The following is a 22,952-nucleotide window of genomic DNA, read 5'->3' on the forward strand; positions in this document are numbered from 1 at the left end:
AAAAAAAAAAATAAATAAAAATAAAAAAAAAAAAAATAAAAAACAAAGCAAAACTCACAGTTACAGAAAACAGCTCCCAAGCAGACCTGACATGGGAAGACAGAGAGAACCATGGGACTCGCTCAGTTGTTTCTTTCTCCCTCAACAAGACACACGCTCACACGGAGAGGTGGCCTGGCATACGTTAAATGCCAGAGGTAAGAGCAAGACCTGCCTGTCCTCTAGTCGGTGACAGAGCAGTTTTCAGGACAGTGCTCCTTTGATTCACGTGATACCAGTTTGGTTAGTTCACATTTACTAAGCACTTGCTGTGATCCAGACACTGCGTGGGGTCCTGGGCCAAGATTGATCAAGATCACAATCTCTTGCCCTTGACAGACGATGCTCTAACTCAATTCAGTGGCCTTCATGAGGGCTCCCTCAACTGAAGACAATGGTGAAGGGCCAGTCTGACCAACGCCAATCCATCCCTGCTGCCAGAGGGATAATTAGAAGCAGATGCCCGGCAGGGGCGGCAGCAGTGATTGTCAGCTGCAAAGGCCAGTGCATTACACTGCAGCCCGTAATTGCAGAGCTGGGTGGGCCCCACTCACACCCACCTTCCCCCTGCTTGAGGCCGTGTCACTACTCTGAACTGACTCATGGGGCAAAGATAGATTAACTGTCAGAAATGAGGTCATTTTAAAAAAAAGGTTTATTCCTCTAGGTTTCCCTGGCATCAGAGTATCACATGGGAGCAGAGTGATTTAGAACAAGTAGACTAGCCTGGGGTTTAAGCAGAAGCTCGGCCTGCACTAATCGTGTAACTTTGGACTTCTCTGGTCCTTAGATACTTAATCTGTACAATTAACTGATGGATGCTCTTTGAAGTTCCCTCTAGACCTAAAATTCGTTGATTCCCTATACGGTTGCCATATTTAGCAAATAAAAATACCAGATACCCGCTATAATTTGAATTTCAGGTAAATAACAAAACAATGTTTTAGTATGAGTATGTCCTGTGCTCAGTAGTTTATCTAGAACTCCTAACCCCATGATACATCTCCCTTTTTAGGATGAAAGAGACTATTCTAGCCAAGGGGAAGTGTCTGTTCTTGGAGGAAAGGTTGTCAAAGTTGTTAATTTTCTTCAGCAGAAGCAGGAAACAGGCTCTCTCATGTGGCTTTCTCTCCCTACTTTGATTCAACAGCACGGTTTTCCAGATAGGTGAGGTGGGGACGCCTAGACTGGACAGTTTGAAAACATAGAATTAGTGGTAAACATAGGCCTCAGCATCCCGCTCCTCCCTCCAGACACTCAGCCCTACAGTTACTTGAAGACAAGGTTTCCAGATACCTGCCCGAAGGTACATGGGCCCTTTGAGCTGAACGGTACCAAAGGAAGACTAATGGAGAAAGAACAAACCTGATGCTCCCTGTTAAATAATCATGAACTGATGAATTTTTAAAGATGGCATAAACTCCAAGTGGGAACAGAAAATGAAACTGCTGTCAGGGATTCAGGCCTGTTTGGGAGAGAGGATGGCCCAAGAAGGCTGAGTCCACCGTCATATCACAGAGTCACAAAAAGGCCTGTGGATAGCTCCTCCATTTTCCTTCTTTATTGATATATTTATTCTCTGTTTGGTAAGAACTATGATCAGTTATTCCCATCCAAACCTCACAGAATGGGTTTACATGTAGAAAAGAGAGAATGGGTTCTCCCTAAAAGAAATACTACAAGAAAGAAAAAAAAAAGAAAAAAAATTGAGCAGACTACACTGTCATATGTCTCTGCATTGGGCTGGAATCCTAGCAGTTCCATGTATCGACACTGGCCCTTCCATACTACTCAGAAATTTTGATGGACTGTTTTGCTTTTTTGTGTTAATTATGGTGGGAAATGCATAATTTATTCTTTTATAAATAAAATATTTTGATTATTTTGAAACAGAGGGGAAGTAATAAGAATGGATGCTTGGGTTGAAAATTTGGGGACTTCCTGTTCTAGCAAACATTTACTGAGAGACTACCATGAACTTGACACTGAACTACACATTTTCACAAACTTCTCAGCTAATCCTCACTTCCTCTGTAAGAGAGGTGTCATCCTTTTTAAGAAAATTCTATCTGAGAGGTTAGTAGCTTGGCCAAAGTTTGGTAGTAATTAGCAAATGGTTCACCTGAGACTTCAGCCCTTACCACTTGAAAGTTCAACATGTATTTTTCAAATGTCTCTTTTTTTTTAGGTAAAGAAGCCAGTCTGCTAATGCAAAATCTGAACAAGCTGCAAACACCTGAAGAAAAGCTTGAGTTTTTATTCAAGAAGTATGCTGAATTGGTAAGATTTTTTGATTAGTACTCTTTGTCAGGAAGATTTAGGCTGACAAAAGGAGACTCGGTTTTTATGTACATCATTATAGACCTCAGCTGGTGACCTCAAACAAGCCCAAGTTGGAATTTATAAAAGAATTTTTTAAGGAAAAGAAAAGCTAAAAAATGACAGCAAAGAAAGGCAGAGGTTAGAATTGGAGTTGACTCCATCTTCAATTATGTATGTAATTTGGGGGATGGGAGAGTGAAGTATAGCGGATGGAATTGTGGATATTTTGAAGTTCTCCCTTTGCTTTGCAATAAAATAGAAATGCACACCTGACATAAAGATAAATCTTCAAACTTTCATTCAGTTCTCATGCCCAAGTTTTGTGAGATAGGTAGGAATGAAAGGGATTGAATCAATGCCACCCTCCACTTACGGCACATTCTCATCTGGTCTGGCCCGTGTTTGTGTTTATTCTCTGGGATCCACATCCTTCTATCCTATTTCATGTAGACTCAAGATGCTCCCCAGGCAGCCTCCCTCTCAATTAGGGCCACTGAGAGCAAGGGCAGCCATCAGGGGATGTTAGAGGTGGATTGTCTCCTCAGCAGCACTCTAGAATTGGCCAGTTGGAGAAAAGGAGAAGGCTTGGTGAGACCAACGTCTCTAGTTTCAATGAATCCTCACAAATACCTGCTGATCTGAGAATGAACCAAAAATACTGACATCAGAGCCAATCCTGCAGATTTCAAGACCCAGAGATTATGAGACCCACAGCGGAGAGGCTAGCGTTCTCTAGGAAAGGGAGGTGATGGCCTTCTCTTTTAATTCTGCTTCTTTTCTTGAAGAAATGTTTTCACTTGCTTACTGCATTAGAGAACAAATGACAGGAAAATGAAGCTTAAGGCTACACATAGCAAAAGCGGTCCTCCAGGTAGTAAGGTGAACTTCCCCCAACAGCGCATTTATCATTATAGCAACAGAAGCTTAAGCCTTGGAATCTCTCACTCACCGGGGCCTCTCTGAGGCCCTGGACCTAACTCTCTTTTTTATTGTCTTTTTAAAGAGGGCCTCTAATTTTTTTAAAAGAGCCCCACAAACCCTTCATCCCTATTGTATGGAGTAGACTGTAGTGAGTGCCTGTTTTCTTTATTTTTCACTCTGACTTTAGTCCTGTGATCTTTATTTATTCTTTCCTTCCACCTTGACACAGCCCGTTATGCTGAATTGTCATGCCACAGACTCAGAAGATCCTGAAACTCTAAGTGACTGGCTAGTTGCTTAACTCTGCCAACAGTACTTTTTAATTACTTTTTAACCACACAAGACATATCATGATGATATAAGAATGCTGCATACATAAAACAAAAATATCTCTAATCTCATCTAAAACACAAACTTTGCTTTTATGCGTTTTTCCAGTTCTCGTGTGTATGTAAAGTTTTTATTGTAATTACAGTTATAAGGTACACATACATGAGTATCTGATTTTTTTATTTATATGACAGACTTTATCCCATGTAATTTATAGTCTTTCCAATTATATTTTGTAAAAATTGTGTTCTACTCTGCTAAGTGGCTTTATCTGTGGAGTCACTGATTTGGAGACATTTGGAGTCCTCTCCCTGCTCTGCTTTGCCAAACATTGCTGCCATGAGCATCATCGGGCATTAGACATGTTCCTTCTCCTTCATTTTTATGGTTTTAAGAAAAATTCCAGAAATGAGATTACTAAATCAAATAAGATGAGCGCTTTTTGGTTTTAAAGTTTATGACCACGTTGCTCTCCAAAAGAATGGTAGAGATTTACAAAACAAATATCAGTATATCAATTTTATTGCAACTTGTATAGCATTGGCCAGAAACAATTTCAATGCCATGAAATGTTAGGTTTCAAAAGTGACATCCCTTTCCCAAATTTGATCCCCCCCCACCTACCATCCCACTCTCACCCGCCATCCTTGCTATTTTACGTATATTCCACATCATTTTTCCTTTGCCCCTTCAATTACCAAGGCCATTCACATTTAGTTTCCAGTGCTATGTTCTACACTTGACTGGACTGGCAGCATTCTAGACTAGCACAGGAAGCTTTTTACAATGCTGCAGTCCCACAACAGCACCTTGGAGAAGAATCGCTTCTCCAGTCTGACCCAACACTTTCTCCAGCAGCCAGGGCTGTTCACATGGGCTCAGGGAACTCTTTGTACCTCCTCAAGCTCTAGCCAAGCATTCACCCCAGCAGAGGTTAATTTTTAACCTACTCAATTCAAGCCTTACTTGCTATACTTTAGTATTTGTATCACCTATAAAAAAAGCTTTCAAACCCAAAAGATCATTCTAGAAAAAATGAGTAGGAGAAAATTGAGCCAAAAAACCTATTACATTTCCTTTTCAGAAAAGAAAAATTATGGAGAATTTTAATTTCTTCTCTTGGAGACTAAAGCCTATTTCCTTGCCCACTGATTTGGATATTAATATAGAAATCGTCTGAAATATAAGTGTTCACATGGAATAAATCATCAAATCCAAAGCTGTGAATCAAACTGCCTCTCCAGCTCACTCATCCTTCCAGTCTGAATCCTGTAATACTATCTGTCATTATGGTCATTAATAAATAAGGATAAGTTCATTAATAAATAAGGATGTCTCATAATTAAATTAAGACATGGTCTGGGAGAAATATTCTTTGTAAATTTCCTCAATTTTTATGTAGTTAAAACAACATCAATAATACGATTTTGACACTTGGCATTAATTTTACTTTTTTAACTTAGTAAAAATGAAGGAAAGAACAAGAGAAATTGCAGATACAGATCCTTTACTCCTGTTACAACTGTACTGAAGACCCCAGGCCTGCATGAACTGTTCAATGGCAGAGCCAGCCTTTGAGTGAAGTTGACTCAGTTGCAATATGTTTGCTTTCATTTTTTAAGAAAATCCATGCATACATGTGCATTCTTGTGGACTAGAAGCATTTGAACAAAATTATCCACACACTAAAAAAAAGGAAAGCTAAGGGTTTTTATTTCAGAGCAAAGCAAGGTAGACCCATATGAATTATAAATTTGCATGATCTTGCAGTAAAGCTGAAGCACTGAGTGGCCAGTGAGCAAGCACAGATCTTCCTTCTCCCAACTTAGGGCTCTCCTGTGTACCCGGAGAGCCTCACGGTGCAGTGTTTCCCAAACAGGGGACAATAGGCATGGCTGTCTGGAGGTATGTGGGGGTATCACAATTGGGCAGTGCTACAGCTTATCATGGGCAGGGCCCAGAAATGGTACTAAACGGCCTAAACGGTACTAAATGGTCTATAATGAGCAGGACAGTGCCCATAACAAAAATTATCTATCTGGTCTGCAATGTCAATAATGCTGAGACCAAGAAGCCCAGTCAGGGGTGCCCAACCTTTGGGCTGCTCTGTGCTGCCTTGGAAGGACAGTTGTCTCAGACCATATGTTAAATACATAAATGCTAACAAAAGCTGATGAGCAAAAAAAGAAAAAAAGGCCCATGCATAATTTTTGTGATATCTGGTAACAGGGTTAAGCAGAAAGTCCTCACATATCTGCATGTGGCCCACAGGCTGGGCACCCCTGGGTGGCAGTGAAAATGATACCAGTATTTAAACTTTAAGAAAGAACAATAGGTCATTTAAAATCCAAATTTAAGCATAAGAAATTTCACCCCTATCTAATAACTATGGTTCAAAAGGAAAGGATCATGTCTATCTCTTTTTCTTTTTTCATTTTTTAAGACAGTCTTACTCTCTTGCCCCTGGCTAGAGTGCCATGGCATTAGCCTAGCTCACAGGAAACTCGAACTCCTGGGTTCAAGTGATCCTCCTGCCTCAGCCTCCAAGTAACAGGGACTATAGGCTCCTGCCACAACACCCACCCCTGGCTAATTTTTCTAGTTTTAGTGGAGACGGGGTCTCGCTCTTGCTGAGGCTGCTCTCAAACTCCTGAGCTCCAAGCAATCCACCCACGTTGGCCTCCCAGAGTGCTAGGATTATAGGTATGAGCCACTGTGCCCAGCTGGACCACATTTATCTTATGAACAGGAGTTTAGCATGAGAATACATAAAACAAAGTATCATCGATTTTCCAAGGAGGATATCAATGTCAATATTTTTAGTAGCATGGGTCTTGTTTTATCCAATGCTAATGCCCACTAATAAGTAGGATTGCACATAAATATGAAGATAAACTATCATAGATACATATCCTTACCTTGTTCTGGCAAGGTTTATAATGGTTATCTCATGTGGCAGAATGTGGGGGGAGCGGGGGGTAAGAAAAGGAGTGAAATGAGATGTGAACTGAAGAAAATGTGCCAGTCCTGTTCATCTGGCTCAGAAAGAACAAATGCTTTTCCAACCAGGGAAACTGAGACCCATGCAGGACGCATATCTCATGTGGCGTGTGTATCAGGCTCTGGGAGGCACCAGGAGCACCTGGAGCCCAGAAGCACCCAGGGACTTCCCAGGGATTGTCCTCCCCATTTGCCAACAAGTTCATTATTTGAACTACCTACCTGGCTTAAGTACCATCAAGCACTAAAGCAGCTGGGTCCAGGAGAAGAAATGGCCCTGGACAGAGGGGCTGCTGCTTGAATGTGGCCACACTGATGGTCAGCCTGAGATTGACTCTCCTGGAGTCCGCCAGTCCCTCTCCCCAGAAGCTTTGGAGGTTGATCCTCGTGTTCCCTCCCCTGGCTCTAGAACCCCCTAATAACTCTGCCAGATTTAACAAATAAAAATACATCACACTCCGTTAAGTTTACATTTCAGATAAACAACAGATAATTCTTTAGTAAAAATAACGTCCCATGAAATATTTGGGATATGCTTACACACAAAAAAATGATTATTTATCTGAAATTTGAATTTAGCTGGTGTCCTGTATTTTACCTAGAACTTTGGCATCCCAAGGTGGAAAGCGCGGGGGTAAGTTGGTTTCATTTTCCACGCCATCCCCCAGATGCTACTTCTGTTGTGCCTGCTGGAGGGATGTGAGAAGAGGTCCTGGGCTCAGCAGAAAGCAGCTTGGTGATTTGTTATCTACACGCGTGGAGGGGTGGCAGTGGGCGGGGCACAGGGCATGTTACAGACATTTGCCACTCGTGCTGCTGACTTATGCAGTGGCTATTTCTGATACTTGGGTGAAAACCCATCAGTGCTGAGGTAATGGAAGGGTTCTTTCTCTCTCCTCCTTCCCCACTCTCTAACAACCCACATCAGAACCCAAAATCATAAAGAAGAGGACTTCATCTTCCATTTGCCCGGAGGCTGCTTTTCTTTCTCCTACTTTGAAACATAGTGCTAGCTGCTTGCTATTTGTATAGAAATAAAATATAACCCAAGCAGACTGTTGACTATTGCCTTGCCACAACATATTTTCATGAATTCTGACAATTTACAAATTCTGAGACACCCTTTTCAATATTGGCTGGCATTGTCAGACAGACTCAAGAAAAATATTTATAGACCACCCAAAAAATCGAAGAATAGATTAATAATAATGAAAACCCATACATATTATGCTCTAAAAACTATCTCCTAGTGCTGCAAAGGTGACGTTCATGAAGTTCACCTACTTCCAGAGGGACAGATCATGGCAAAATAATAATAGTGATAATCAAAAGTGTCCTAGGGCTGTTTGAATGATCTTTAGGTGTTGCATATCTTCTGTCAACTCCAAAAGGGACTGTCCCCATTTTCTTTCGCGTTTGCACCCCTCTATCTAGCTGGACGAACATCGCACTGAGCAAAAGAAGCTCAAGCTCCTGCAAAAGAAACAGGCGCAAATCCAAAAGGAAAAGGACCAGTTACAGGGGGAACACAGCAGAGCTGTCCTGGCTCGGAGCAAACTGGAGAGTCTGTGCCGGGAGCTGCAGAGACACAACAAGACCCTGAAGGTATGTGTCTCCTGGGTTCAAAACAACACACAATCTGGCACCGTGCAGGGACACAGGACTCTGACTTGTGAAAAGAAAAGAACGTAAGCTTTAGAATAGAGAGGCGCGGGTTCAAATACAGGCTCCACCACTTGCTTAACCAGGGAGCCAAAATAAATTAAGAGCTTTTACTGTGTGGTTGGGGGAAAATTACCGGAGGTCCCTCATATAAGGTGCCCACACGGTACCTGACACAGTGCAGGCCTTTCATAAAGTGTGCGCCATGCTCCTTCCCTTTTTATCATGTTGAGTTTGTTTTTAAAGTTCCCAAAGGCCTTTATATTTTATAAAGTATAAATCTGTAAAGATTCCACATTGTTTGTGTTATAATGAATTCTGCACAACATGAGATAAATTGGCACGAAGCTAGTTGACACGATAAAGAGAGATGGAGAGCTAGAATGTCAATAGTCATCTTTAAAAAGAAGCTACTGGGGGAAAAAAAAATCACTGAAGCTCTTCAGACTTAATTATTCAATCTAAAAATAATAGACTGATCACTTCATTCATCCTGCACGAGTTTCATTAATTACAGCATAAGCCCCTAGTAGTGTAGTTAATTTGATTACACACAGACACTAGTTCCATTCAATAAAGCACGATGCAGGGCTCTCCAAGATAATACCATATGTGTCCACTTTCCAGCTGAAGATTCTAAAGCTTCTAACAAACAATAATTAATCAGACACCCCTGTTCCTGTGAGGTAGTTATTACTACATGTGTCTAAAAGGAGATACTTCAAGAAGCAGAGACATGAAAATTATTGCTAAAGTTTTTCAACGAGCTAGGAAGAAAACAATCAGAAGACGATAATGGCTTTTGATATCTGGGAAATGTAAGGCCAGGGGGATGAACTCTAAATCTTAAATCACAAGTTTCAGGAGATGAGTCACTGATATCTTTTCAACGACTGCCCTAGGGACACTCAGAAACTCCAGCTAGATGGGGGTCTGGGGATGGACTGGTCAGCCTCTCCTCAAGATGTATATCCAAGTGATAGTAATTTGTGTTCACGTAAATCTCCAGCCTCTCAGTAATACTACATAGTAATAAAACAAAAATGGACTTAGAACACCACAATAAAATGAGTTAACACACACAGAAAAGATTAAATTAGATAGGGTGGGAAAATTTATCAATAAAGAGATTTAAAGAGTAGCTTGCTCTCATCGGGTGGTGATCAAAGACAGAATGATGAGAGGAATAGGAGACCTCACAGTAATGTTAGCACCCTCAATAGTTTACAGTATGGGAAATCACATTAAGGACAATTATGATACCAGGAGTTGTGCTCAATGCTTTACATGTGCATTACATTGTGCTCAATGCATTTACATGTGCACCCTATGAGGGTTAATACCTCCACTTTCTTGATAAAGAAACTGATATCCAGCAATCCAAATCAGTTGTCCAAGATCATGCATATTTTATATATCAAAATCAGGATTCAAATTCAAACTACTTTCCAATTTATTTTCTAATGTTTTCTTTGACCCATGTTTAGAAGTATTTTTTTAATTATTATAGTCCCTTACCTATGGTCTATCTTGATTCTATATGTACTTGGAAAGAATGTCAGCTGTTTAGATGTTGGGTGTAGTGTTCTATAAGTAACAATTAGCTTTAGATCCCTTATGTCTTTATTGAATTTTTGTCTATCATTTCTTGAGAAATGAGTATGAGAAATCTGTTAGCATAATTGTGAAATTGCCTACTTACTTTAATTATATCAACTTTTGCTTCATGTATTTTGAAGCATTAGTATTAGGCATATACACATATGCCTCTTTGAAGAGCCGGCCATTTTATCATTATGCAATGTCCTTTAATAATGATCTTTACCTTCATGTCCACATTATCTAATATCAATATATTGACTCCAGTATCCTTACTCTTCCTGTTTGCATGGAATATCTCTTAACAAGCCTCCTCTGATTGTCTTTTGAGAATGAGTCACATTTTCTTGGTTCTTCATACGTCAAATCTTTGGTGATTGTATTCTGGATGTTGTGACAATTAATGTCATAAAGAATATAGAGTCTATTGTTCCTTGAAGAATTTTAATTATATTTTAAGCAGACAATTAATTTGGTTAGATTTAAACTATACACTTCATCTCTTGGGCAGCAACTTGAACCTTACTGAGGTTCTTTTTTTGTAGTTAGATTGCTCTGGGTCTAACCTGAACATGCGTGGTTCGAGGTCAGTCAGAGATGTGAGCAGTTCATTCACAGAACTTAGAGCTGTACTGGTCTTGGTCCTTCCTGGTGATCTCCCCTCGCCTTTCAGTGGCTATCGTTGTCCAGAACTCTGTATTCTCATTCTTCATAAAAATAGTGCATTTTCTACCAGAGTTTTACCCACCTTATGCTGCTTCCAGTTGCAGTCTTCCTATAAGCTAAAAAGCTGTAAAAAGGGGGAAATTTATATTATATACAAGGGCCAACTTCCTCCAGTATCTGTCCAATTTTGTTTACTCTGCGGTGCCTTTAAGCCATTTCATCCAGCACTTACAGTGGTTGTCTGCAGAAGGGTCAACTTGAAATGAGCTTCCTTCCTTGGCCATACAAACAGCCTAAGTAAACCTGAATCTAAAATTCATGTGCTAGGAGCTTGGGAAGATACAGAAAGAGAATGCAGAACCAGGTCTTTCCACCACCATACATTCTAACTTTTATAAAGACTGTTTCTTCGGCTCGGCGCCTGTGGCTCAAGCGGCTAAGGCGCCAGCCACATACACCTAAGGTGGTGGGTTCGAATCCCCAGCCCGGGCCCGCCAAACAACAATGATGATGGCTGCAACCAAAAAATGGCCAGGCGTTGTGGCGGGCGCCTGTAGTCCCAGCTACTTGGGAGGCTGAGGCAGGAGACTCGCTTGAGCCCAGGAGTTGGAGGTTGCTGTGAGCGTGATGCCATGGCACTCTACCCAGGGGGATAGCTTGAGGCTCTGTCTCAAAAAAAAAAAAAAAAAGACTGTTTCTTCAATGAGTCATACACACATACAACCTCACAATTGAGGATAATTTAGAAAAAGACCAAAGAAAATCTGATATATGGGCTTGCTTCAACAAAATATTATATTTATTTGAAGCAATAAATCTGAACCTCAAACTCTACCGAAAAAGAACTGCCTAGTAAAAGATAGGTAATTGTCTCAGGGAACACGATTTTTCTTTAAAAAAAAAAAAAAAAAACGGTAGTATTTGTTATCAGAATATCATAGAATTTTAATGTGGACAGGTCCATAGGAATCATCTAGTCCAAGCTGCTCATATGTCTGTACATAAATTAATAATTCATTGATTCATTAAATAAACATTTACTGAATAGCTATGGATTTTGTGCCAGGCACAGCACCAGTTCTATGATGCACAATGATGCTTGCAAATTATTTTTTCTTAGTTATTTCAGACTTTATGCCTCAATCTGATTATGTTAATTTTCACTTTGAATAACATGGTTGAAAAAGAAAAGAAAATTTTACCTCTGCCACTGCTCAAATGATTGCAAATTCTTTATCAAATTTTCTAAGATTTCTCTAGATTTAGTTTTGTCTCATTGGAAAACAAAACAATGTAAAATGCAAGATGCTGTTTTGTGGGCCAGGGTTGGGTGCTAAGACGGTTTGAAATGTGTTTAATGCCATCTGAACATCTGTATCTTCATTCCGTAGCCAAGTCCCAGTGAAAATCCCAAACTTAGCTCAGCACCTGTGGCTCAAGTGGCTAAGGCACCAGCCACATATACCTAAGGTGGCGGGTTCGAATCCAGCCCGGGCCCGCCAAACAACAATGATGGCTGCAACCAAAAAATAGCTGGGCAGTTGTGGTGGGTGCTTGTGGTCCCAGCTACTTGGGAGGCTGAGGCAGGAGACTTGTTCGAGCCGAGGAGTTGGAGGTTGCTGTGAGCTGTGAGGTCACAGCACTCTACCCAGGGAGACAGCTTGAGGCTCTGTCTCCAAAAAAAAAAAAAGAAAATCCCAAACTTGCTGGGGAGCATGGAGTGGTTCTTCATGTATTCATTCATAGATGGACTATTTATAAATCCAAATGGAATTCAGATCATAGTCTATGGTTCTATGATTCCAAACTTGCTGACTTCTAGGCTTAATCTGGAGCCCTAAGGAGACAGCAACTATCATATGTATATTTAGTTTCTCTTAGCTGATGGCCACAACCACTTTTAGTGATACACATATAGTAAGTGTTAGTATACAAAGTTCAAGGAAGTAGCATCTCAGACAGTTAATTCCTTCAGATTAGAAAGTATAATATCCTTGCTATACCTGAGAAGTTGCTCTTCAATAAAAGTTCATAACATGAATAAATTATAATTCTGCTATCAAGAGTCATATTAAATTAGAAAATGTGTTTGTATTGTAGAGGAAAGGAGAAATTAAATGATAAAATATTCCCAGAACCTATGTACATGTTTTCAGCATCAGTTTTTATTTTGATTCCACACTCTGCTGTCCAAATAAAGATTTGCACAATTACTTCTATTAATATTTCTTTTTAAAAATCCTGTTACATAATTTGAACTTAGCAGGCAATTAAATGCAGTATGATTTTTCCTTGCCAACAATGAAGCAGTCTTTCATATAAACAATTGATCAGAACTGAAAGGAATCCTAAAATGTCTGTGTCACTTGTCAGCACTGTAAGTATCTCTATCTTTAGTATGATGTAGCAAAATTAAACCCTTTTATTCTAAAAGAATGAGCTGAATAATCATAAAGCAATTCTCAGTATAGATACGGAGGAAATTTGAGCTTATTGTTAGTGGTTTAGTAATGAATAGAGAGTTTTGATTTAGGAAAAAAGAACAGATATGATATAAAAGTTAATTTCCAATTCTTCAATGTTAACAAAGTAGAAGGGGGAAAATTAGATGTTTCATTTCAGAGTTGAAACTTAATACTGCTTTCAGACTCAAAATTTACATTGTACATTTTAATTACCCCATGTGACACCCGTACGGATTGTTCTTTCAGAAACTATCCAGCATATCTGGAAAGATTTCATTTTATATTCTTAAACGGTTGTACTTGATCTATAGTTGTCTTAGTTTCCTTTTCGCTTTTTGATGAACATGTTACATTTTTTTCTCACTTAAGAGAAAGTTCATATTTACTCAACTTGGGTAATACAATTATGTGGCTAATATGCCATGGTTTTTATAAAGGAATGTAAGATCTGTTATTCTTCTTCTTGTACCAGACCAAAAGAATGATGATCTGTCTCATCAGTCAGTAAAATTCAGTGGTCTTTCTTCCAGGCCACAGCCAAGAGATCAAAACCATGTGATGGCCTGTTTGTTAGAAATTACTGCAGTTCATTCACTCAGCAGGATACCTGTCATCTCTAAAACAAGCCTATTCATCACCAACTATCAAATTCCAGGCCCTCAGAGCACCTGCTCTGAGTGACTATGTGTCACAGCTGAAACCTTTGCTCACACATTTATTTGGGGGCTGAGCAGCTTCAGCTGTCGAGAACTGAGGGGGAAAAAAATCCCACGCCAATCTCCTTTGGGTGACCTAATCCTGAGTCTGTAAAACCAGGGCACGTTTAAACAAAACATAACAAAGTATGTTGCTCTTTATCCTCAGGAAGAGACCCTTCAGAGGGCACGCGAGGAGGAAGAGAAAAGGAAGGAGATCACGAGTCACTTCCAGGGCACCCTGACCGATATCCAGGCTCAGATTGAGCAGCAGAGCGAGCGAAACATGAAGCTCTGTGAGGAGAACACGGAGCTCGCAGAAAAGCTGAAAAGCATCATTGATCAGTACGAGCTCCGGGAGGAGGTGAGGACCACACCCAGCACTGTGGAAGACAGTGCATAGAGGTGGTTCTGGGCTGGGAAGGTGGAGAACTTGGTTAACAAGACACTTAAGGCCAAACTTCTCCACTGATTTAATATTTAGGATTGGATTTCTTTTTGAGCCCAAATAAAGACAAGATTTTACAAAATACCTGATTGAAAGTCATATGGGATTTCTTCAAAACTGGAATCATTGCAAAGTAAAAGCAATAAATAGAAAGTGGTAGGCTGGGGGCAGTGTTAGGCATAAAAACACTATTTCTCAGTCAGTTAAAGTCCTCTCTATACAGTCAAAATAACTCATTCATTCCCTCTTAAGAATCGCCATGTCATCGAAATTAAGGGTCTGTATTATTGGCTTGTAGGCCCTACAGCCAATCTTAGTATTAATAATATCACATTAATAGTAGTCATGATGATATAATTTATTCAGCGCTTGGTTTGTATCAGGCAATGTGCTAAGTACTCTACAATATGTCATTTAATTATCTCACTAATAATCTTATACATACTAGGTACTATATTCTCCATATTTTATAGGTAGGAAGAAGAGGCTACAAGATTCTTACCCACAATCACAAAAGCCAAAAGACTTTTCCTTTCAATAGTTCATATTAGAAGGAATATAATTGTCTTTTCTTATCCCCAAATTATATCATAATATTTAACAGATTCTAAGGCTCTAGATACCACCTCAGGATTTTTGTATGTCATATTCCTTTGCCCATTCCACCCAAATTTTAATTCTGTGTCTTAGAATGTAACATAACATGGTCAAAATGACTCTGTTGGCAACATGCTAAGATTCTATCAAGAAAAAATTTTAAAAAGAGCCAATAGCATGTGGTCGCAGTAGTTAGGTGTGTTAAGAAACTCCTCACAGTCAGCCAGAATGCCCAGCTACCAGTTGATCTTATCAGGAGAATCAACCCTACCCCAGAATAGAAGCTCAGTACAGGAAGAGGAAAAGAATGAAGGGAGAATGTCCATACTCTTCAGAGAGAGCTCAGAAGGGAACAGCCTGGGGTAACAGCTGCACCTTCCTCGGATTGGATCTGGGGAAAGCCCAAGGGTAGAATGCCATACATCCTCTTTCAGAGGGAACCTTCCATCAGAAGTAATTCACGCTGAGATGGAGTGGGAAGCTTCTGTTCACCAAGCAAGTCCGAGGTCAAAAGGTGTAAAGAAGTCTGCACATTTGCATAGCAGTCCATCTGTGACCCTCGGCCTTGTCAGCCCCATCAGAGCAACACAGTGAATGTCCTGGGGCTCAGGCCTTGCTCCCAGACAGATGATGGTGCCCCAACGCTTTCTCATAACCCTGGAGGCAAGAAGGTGCAGAATGCATCATGATAAATCATAGTAATGTTGTGATTAAAAGTGGTTTTATAAATCAAAGGAGCCGAAATACCACGTGATAGTATGATAGCCCTTGCTCTACATATCACTGCGCTGTCTAGCATAATAAACAGCATCCTATCTAATAGTTTGACCACGCTGGAAAAGTAATGTAGGTGCCTCTTGGCATCCACACTGACCTCTGGCTCCTCTCCCTTTTACTTTTGTGTAGTACATTATATGGGGTGAGGCTTCACAAGTCGATGGCTTTAGTATAAAGCCATAAGTGATGCCAATGTAGTGAGCTCTCTCTTTTTTTCTTTGCAAATTTAAAAGCTGGAGAATATGTGTTTATATGCATTTTTTTTGGCATTTTAAGCACCAATAATAAAACAAGGCTTACATGCATACCTGATCTTTCCACAGCATCTGGACAAAATATTTAAACACAGAGAACTGCAGCAGAAGCTGGTGGACGCGAAGCTGGAGCAGGCGCAGGAAATGATGAAGGAAGCGGAGGAGCGCCACACACGGGAAAAGGAATATGTACGCACCGCTTTAGTCACTGTGCATGTCAGGTTTGCCTTGTGTCAGAGCCTCCCTGAGAAAGTGGTTTGGATGATGGTCGGAGAGAACCACCGTGAGGGAGGAAGAGCCTGAGCTGCTTTGGATAACTAATTTGGCCAGCCCAATGCCAGGCGCTTGTCCATGCTATTCTTACATAAAATATAATTCAGCCATTCAACGCATAGTTTGCAAAGTGCCTGCTTTCTGCTAAGCTCTGCATCAGGTGCCGTGCACAGGATGGAGAGAGCCATCTCCTACCATGGCGATCAGAGCCGAAGGAGGGGAAGAGGCATGGTGGCAGATGAGCAGACAACCAGGAAGGTCTGTTTCAGATAATAAGTGGTCACTAGAGAAATAAGAAGGAAGAAGGGGACAAAGGAAGGGACCTACTTTAGACTGGGTGACCAGGAAGCCCTCAGAGGGAGGATGCTGGAGACAGCCCTGCCGGTTCAGCTGCCACGTGAGTGCCATCTTCAGCAGCGGCAAAGTCCTTGATGCTGCTTGGCACACTCCAGAGACGAGCAAGGGTCAGGGAAGCAAGAGCATGGGGGAAAGGCTTGAAACAGAGTTGCAACGGTCATCAGGGCCAAACTATGTAGCTCTGTAGGGCTTAAACAGTGTCTTGGATTTTATTCTAAATATAATGGACAAGTGCTGGGTAGTTTTAGTGAAGGAAGTGACACGATCTGCTTCACATCTGTAGAAGATTAATTTGGGTCCTGGGGAGAAAATGGACTGCAGAGGGACAAGAAAGCAAGAAGACAGGAGGCTCTGACAGCAAACCAGATGACTTACGACCATGACCTGGATGAGGGAGGCAGCAGCAGAGAAGAGAGGTGGAGATGGACACTGTGGTTTTCAATGGGAACCCACCAGGTGATGGTGCAGACCTGAAGCTGGGGACAGTGGGGAAAGGAGCAGATGACTCAAGGATGAATTCTGAGTTTGGGGTTGAAGAAACTGAGTAGTGGGGTTTACTGATATCTCATTAGCCCCACACACCTGCCAAAAAGCCATAGGGCCATTCTACAGAGAATTGAGTCTCAAAGAAGATAGGCAACTTGTTTAAGGTCACACACTGCCCAGGGAGCAAGATGTGTTCCATCCTATGGGCGTCAGTTCCCAGAGCCCAACTACTGTGACAGTTCATCATACTCAGAGGTATGGCTCAGAAGCAGGAGTTAAGCGTGTGTGTCGTTGATGGGGCAAGAGAGAGCTGTGAGACATAGTCAATGGGCCACTTATTCAAATTCAGGCTTTTAACATTTGATCATGAGCTTTCCATTTACCTAAAATCAGAGCAACATCAATTGAATTGATTAGAACAGTAATTTGAAAATGACTTTAGTTTTCAAACGTGGCAACAAAACGACAAACTTTGGAGAACGCAACCCAGTGGAGATTGGATAATTTCAAAACCAGAAGTCCATGTTCTCTTAAGAAAAAGATTAATTTATGAAATCCATCTACAACCGAGCTCACAAAGTAAGAAATAAAACACTGAATAATTGTTCAAAATTCAACAAGGTGGGTACTCTACTATTGGTATAATTACCCCATTAGGTGAAGTATGCTTCTCACGGGATATCAGTGCTTTGGTATATAAAATATGAGACATGAAAGAGGCAAAAACTAGGCGGAGATGCGCATGAGAGGTGTTGGAGAGCAGATTCAGAATGACTTATTCTTGGCAAGAAACTAGCATACTGCCCAATTTTCCTACCCTGGTTTAGTAAAACAGCATGTTTGAGTCAAAGAGACATAGCTCCCCTCAGTTCTTCCAACCTGGCCACCTACTGGGGTTGCAGCTGGCACGTCCTTTTGAGAGTAAGGAGAAACCAAGTCCACCTGAGCGGAATGGACAGCACCTGTCAGGAACAACCCACCACAGTAGGGCTGTGCAGCTGGCTCACAAAAGCAGGTGCCAGGCACACCCCTGAGATGGCCAGAGGAGGCGCTATAGGGCTCTACTCTGCAGCAGCTACTCCCAGACCTTTCAGGGGACCAGTCAGGTGTGCTTCTGTGAGAATTAATCTTCACTGCCCCTGGGGCGGCACTGAGGAACAAATATAACCCATCCTACAAACGGAGAGAGGTTGAGCCAAAGGAAAAGGACCAACTTGAATAAGGAAAAAGATGCCTTCAAGTTGTCAAAAGTAACAATTGTTTCTTTTGGTTCTGATTCCGTATGCAATTCATAGACCTCATGGACACATCTTACAATAGGTATAAACAAAAAGAAGAAAATTTAAATCAGTGCATCTTCAAATACAATAGAAACTTCTTAAATCTTGACCACCAGGCTGACTAACCAGATTGATCGCTGGTTAGTCAATCATCATAGAGTGATAGTCATCATCCTCTCTATAAAACACACAGACCCTCCCACAGCTTGCCAACTCTGGCATCTACAAGCCACGGTCCGGGGTGGCTACGTGAATTTGCCCCAGCTCAGTGAGATGGAGCTCACCAAGAATCAGCTCTTTTCTTTCCAGTAATACTTGCTTTGGTATTGTGTAAATCAACAGAATGATGATATAAACTGAAAAAAAAAAAAAAGTTTCTTTGAAAACTATGTTTAATGCTATGAAAGACCAAATGCAAGCGAATAGCAAAAAAAAAAAAAAAATAGTTGTCAAACTAGACGGGTGAGTGGTTATCAAAGACTGGGGAAAAAGTGGAAAACTCTAGAGAATTATCCCATCAAGCTGCTTTTCAAGTATTTTTTAGGTTTGGGCACTACTGGTAAACACACACACTCAACACACACATATACATCCAACAACATAGAAATCTTCTATAGCACATTATGGACATGATTTAAAAACAAAATACAACTCTGAACTCCAAGCAGAAGATCCATACCCAGAACAAAGACCACAGCCCTACATCAAAAACTGATAAATAAATGAACATCCATCTTAAGTCAAAATTACATGTTTTAAATATGCGTGTCTCTGCATACCTAGATGCAATTTCAATTTAACCCACGAGCTCCTGGAGGGCAGGATTTAGAATAGGTCAAACTTCCAACCCAGTGTTTCCCAAAATGTAATCCATAGACTACCAGTAGCCAACCCAACCTGGGCATCTGCGGTAAGTACAGATTTTGGTCACACCCTGTATTCCCTAAATCGTATTCTCTGAGAGGGAGAGCTGCATTTTAACATGTTCCCAAGGAGATTCTGATGTGTGAGAGAAGCTCTGTGTCGGGAACCAGGGACAGACGAAATAGACACATATTTCTTATTGCATCACGCATGCTGTGGTAGAGAAGGGTGGTCTAGGGTTTGATAGAAAGGAACAATTGCTGATGACAACACTTACCTATGTTCCGGAGATGTCCCAGCACAGGCAGAGTGATGGTTGGCCAGAATTGCTAGAAAAGGTTCCAGAATTCGGTGAGAAGTTGAATTTTGTTTGAGCCATGCTTGAGTTGCAAACTATTTTTCTCTTAAAAAGAAATTAAAACCACAATTTTTTTGTTACATGTTTTTTGGTTTGAGGCAGAGTCTCACTTTGTCACCCTCGGTAGAGTGCCGTAGCTCACTCCAATTCTTTGGGCTCAAGTGATCCTCTTGCCTCAGCCTCCCAAGTAGCTGGGACTACAGGTGCCCACCACAACGCCCAGATATTTTTACAGATGGGGTCTTGCTCTTCCTGGGGCTGGTTTCCAATTCCTGAGCTCAAGCAATCTGCTGGCCCCGAGTGCTAGGATTACAGGCATGAGTACAAGCACCTGGCCCTAAACCCACAAGTTTGTAGTTGAGAATCCAACTTTTTTGACCAACTGTTTTCTTAGCTTTCTTAGACTCTTTGCAAAGTTCTGAAAATTACTTGAGGATTGATGAGCAAGTTATTACAGCAGCTGTTATAAAACAGTTTGACAGTCTTTTCACACTTTCTCTCTTCTCACAGTTGCTGAACCAGGCAGCAGAGTGGAAACTTCAGGCCAAAGTGCTGAAGGAGCAAGAGACGGTTCTCCAGGCTCAGGTGAGCGGGGAGAAGGCTGTGTGGGCGTGCTCTGCTCTGGGCCCAGGGGAGGTGCCCGGACCACAGGTGTCTGCCGGCCTCGTGAGTGGCAGGGGGTAGGGGCACAGGACCTGGAAAGGAAGAACAATTTCACACTTATTATTTTTAAGTGAAAATAAAAGCACAGTATTATACCTGCGAAAAAGAAATGTTCTGCACCAACAACCTCCAAAGGTATATTGACAAACGATGGCACCACAGTGGTTGTAAGAGACTGGTGTCCAGGCTCCATCTGTCCCTCCGTGCTTCCTCCCTCTCTCCTCTTCCCCTGCCCTATTAAAGCAAGAAGAAAATGCCAGCTGCTTGGATGCACCATCCATGGCTGGCAACTCTTAAAATGCCTTCACACCTTGATATTATTTATAATTTTAGAAAATGAGAAAAATAGCACCCAAGTTTTTGTGCTTGCAGAGGTTGGCCTTCAGGCTGGTGAATGACAAGAAGTGGCTGGCAAGTCAGATGCCATTTTGATTTGGCTTCTGGCTGTCATTTGTGGGCGTCAATTAGACTCTGGGGATTCCTGTTTCAGACTCTAAAAAATAAAAAGCCTCACGCCACAGCTGACGCTGTGGACAAACCAGGCCAATGCATCTCCCCCTGGCTTTGGGACTTGTCCCCTCCTGGCAAATGGCCCCTGTGGGTTCCAGGAGAACCATCCTGTCTTGGGCCACATTTCCGCTGCCAGAGGACATGCCCAAATGCTAAAGTGACTGTGAGATCATATAGAGAAAAATTGGAAAAGGTGAGGAAATCAGAAGCCTCCCAAATTAGGCAGAATTAATTTAGGATTTGTAAATGTTTATGCACTGACTGCTGAATATTTGTTCACTGTAAAAAATATATATACTTGTTCATTGTAAAAGAAAAAAGCAAATTATACCATTGTATGAACAAAAGCAGAGAGAAGATTATCATATCTTGCTTTCTTAACTCATCCTTTTGCAATGTGTATGGGAAAAACAATAAATTTTCCCCCAGTATGATCTATTCTCTGATAATATGTAGGGACAGTTTTGAAGTACTAGTTACACAAAGGTTAGAGCTATCATGTTTCTAACTATTATTAGAATGGGAAGGTACAGAGTGACAAACTCAAGATGTCCCTGAGGCAGTCACTGTGCCCTTATTGCAACAGGAGGCAGGCAGGGAAAAGGAGGCACAGCCCCACCATCTGCAGGAGAGAGCCCCAAGAATTAAGCCATGGTTCTGCCCCATTCACAGCACAGAGCCTAGAGGCGGACAGTGGACCCCACCTAGAGTAGTGCCCTATTCACATATCTGTGACACGCAGTCTCTACTCCCTCATGCTAAAGGAAGAGGAGACTAATAGGGTTAAAATCTGGGCTACAGAGTGACTCCTTCAGCTGGCATGACAATCTAGGCCTTTAATGACCTATAATAAGAATATAAAGGTGTGATCCGATTTCCCACCTACACCCCCTCAAACCTGATAAAACATCCACCTGGATTCTAGACTTGCTGTCATTCCTGTCCATCCCTGAGCCCATGCTCCAGGCAGATTCCTAACTCTTCCCCTGAAAAGCTGTGTGGCCCTGTGGGTCTCACCTAAACCTCGCTGGGCCTAAATGTCCTTGTCTGCAGAGTGAAGCTGCTATGATGAATCAGTGATGTCGAGCAGGAGGCCTCCAATCTCTGAGAGGCCCATTACAGTTCAGTATTTTCAAAACAACAGCACATAGGCAGCCACTGCCATCTAACTGACATTAGATGCACTCTTGCTTAGCATCTGTGGGTGACATTTATTCATAGGTTTAAATGTTTAAAAGAAAAGCAACTTGATGAATGTGTAATATATGCAATTTGTTTTCAAATGATACACACAAAGCACTCGGCTCAGTGTCTGGCCCATAATAAGCATAATGAACTCAAGCAGTATTTATCAAGCACCTACTAAGTGCTAGGCATGGTTCTAGGTTTGGAGACCGAGTAATCAAGAGGAGAGAGGAAAACCTCTGCCTAACTGAACTCACGATCTAGTGATGATGATGGCAAAAAAAGTGCAAACCATTAATGAGCGCATGAGCCAGTATCTCCTAGGTAAGGGTTCATATGAAAAAGTATGAGCAAAAATGTTGAAAACCCCTGGAAAAGCCGATCTCATGACTCCATTCAGCTCCAGTTTGTGAACACAGAGAACTCCAGAGCAGGAGAGGTGTGGCCCCGAGCGAAGGGGACTGTGTCTTCTTTTCTGCTTATTCTACACAGGCAGCTTTGCTAGTTGCAAGGACCCTCCTTTGTCTTCCTTTTTTATCTCCAAGGCACTTTCAAAACTGCAATAATTCGTTATGCAACGGGAAGAAAATAGAGGTCTCAAGTCCGTATGGGTAATAGTGTTTAAACAAGTTCCCCATAAAAAGTATTAACATGATACAAGGTGTCCATAAAGTTTGTGTGCAATTTAAAATAGTTGAACGTAGTAAGTTGCACATGAACTTTATGGCCATGCTGTATTTTTTAAATGTTTACATCTTGAAAAAAAAAAAAAAAAAAACCACCTCCATCACAGGTTAATTGGCATAGCACTCAAACACATCCCTGGGTTTCATACGGTCTCCAATGGCAGGAGGCCAAGTCCTTCATCCCATTTTTAAGATCTGAGCAAGATGCATATTAAAGACATCATGTGTTGTTCTCCTAGACAAAAGTCACTTTTCAGTCACAAGACAACTATTTGCTGGTTGGGGGCATGTTTGTCACTTAGGGAAGAGATGTCTGGCTTTCAATTATACAAACCGAGGCAATAGAGTAAGTGTCAGAGATGATCAATGGGTTACAATTGTCACTACAAATAGAGTGTTCATTGGATCAATAAGAATGAAGACAGTAGTAGATGTGGAAAGTCGGCAATGTCTGACTCCAGCCACAAAATACGACCCCAGGGGAAAGGCCAGTCAGGAAATTGTTTAAAGTGTGT

General features: G+C 41.4%; 1 protein-coding gene across 1 annotated transcript in view; it reads left to right on the plus strand.

Moving 5' to 3' along the window:
- TXLNB (taxilin beta) overlaps window positions 1-22,952 on the plus strand; it is a 38,884-nt gene that overhangs the window by 8,265 nt on the left and 7,667 nt on the right. Inside the window, exons 3-7 of the mRNA XM_012805453.1 lie at window positions 2,228-2,319; window positions 8,047-8,217; window positions 13,869-14,063; window positions 15,845-15,964; window positions 19,904-19,978. Coding sequence (XP_012660907.1) covers window positions 2,228-2,319; window positions 8,047-8,217; window positions 13,869-14,063; window positions 15,845-15,964; window positions 19,904-19,978 — 653 coding nt within the window. The remainder of the gene's footprint in view (window positions 1-2,227; window positions 2,320-8,046; window positions 8,218-13,868; window positions 14,064-15,844; window positions 15,965-19,903; window positions 19,979-22,952) is intronic.

Source organism: Otolemur garnettii, unplaced genomic scaffold, assembly GCF_000181295.1.
Source record: "Otolemur garnettii isolate 467f Iridium unplaced genomic scaffold, OtoGar3 scaffold00042, whole genome shotgun sequence".
Taxonomy (NCBI): domain Eukaryota; kingdom Metazoa; phylum Chordata; class Mammalia; order Primates; family Galagidae; genus Otolemur; species Otolemur garnettii.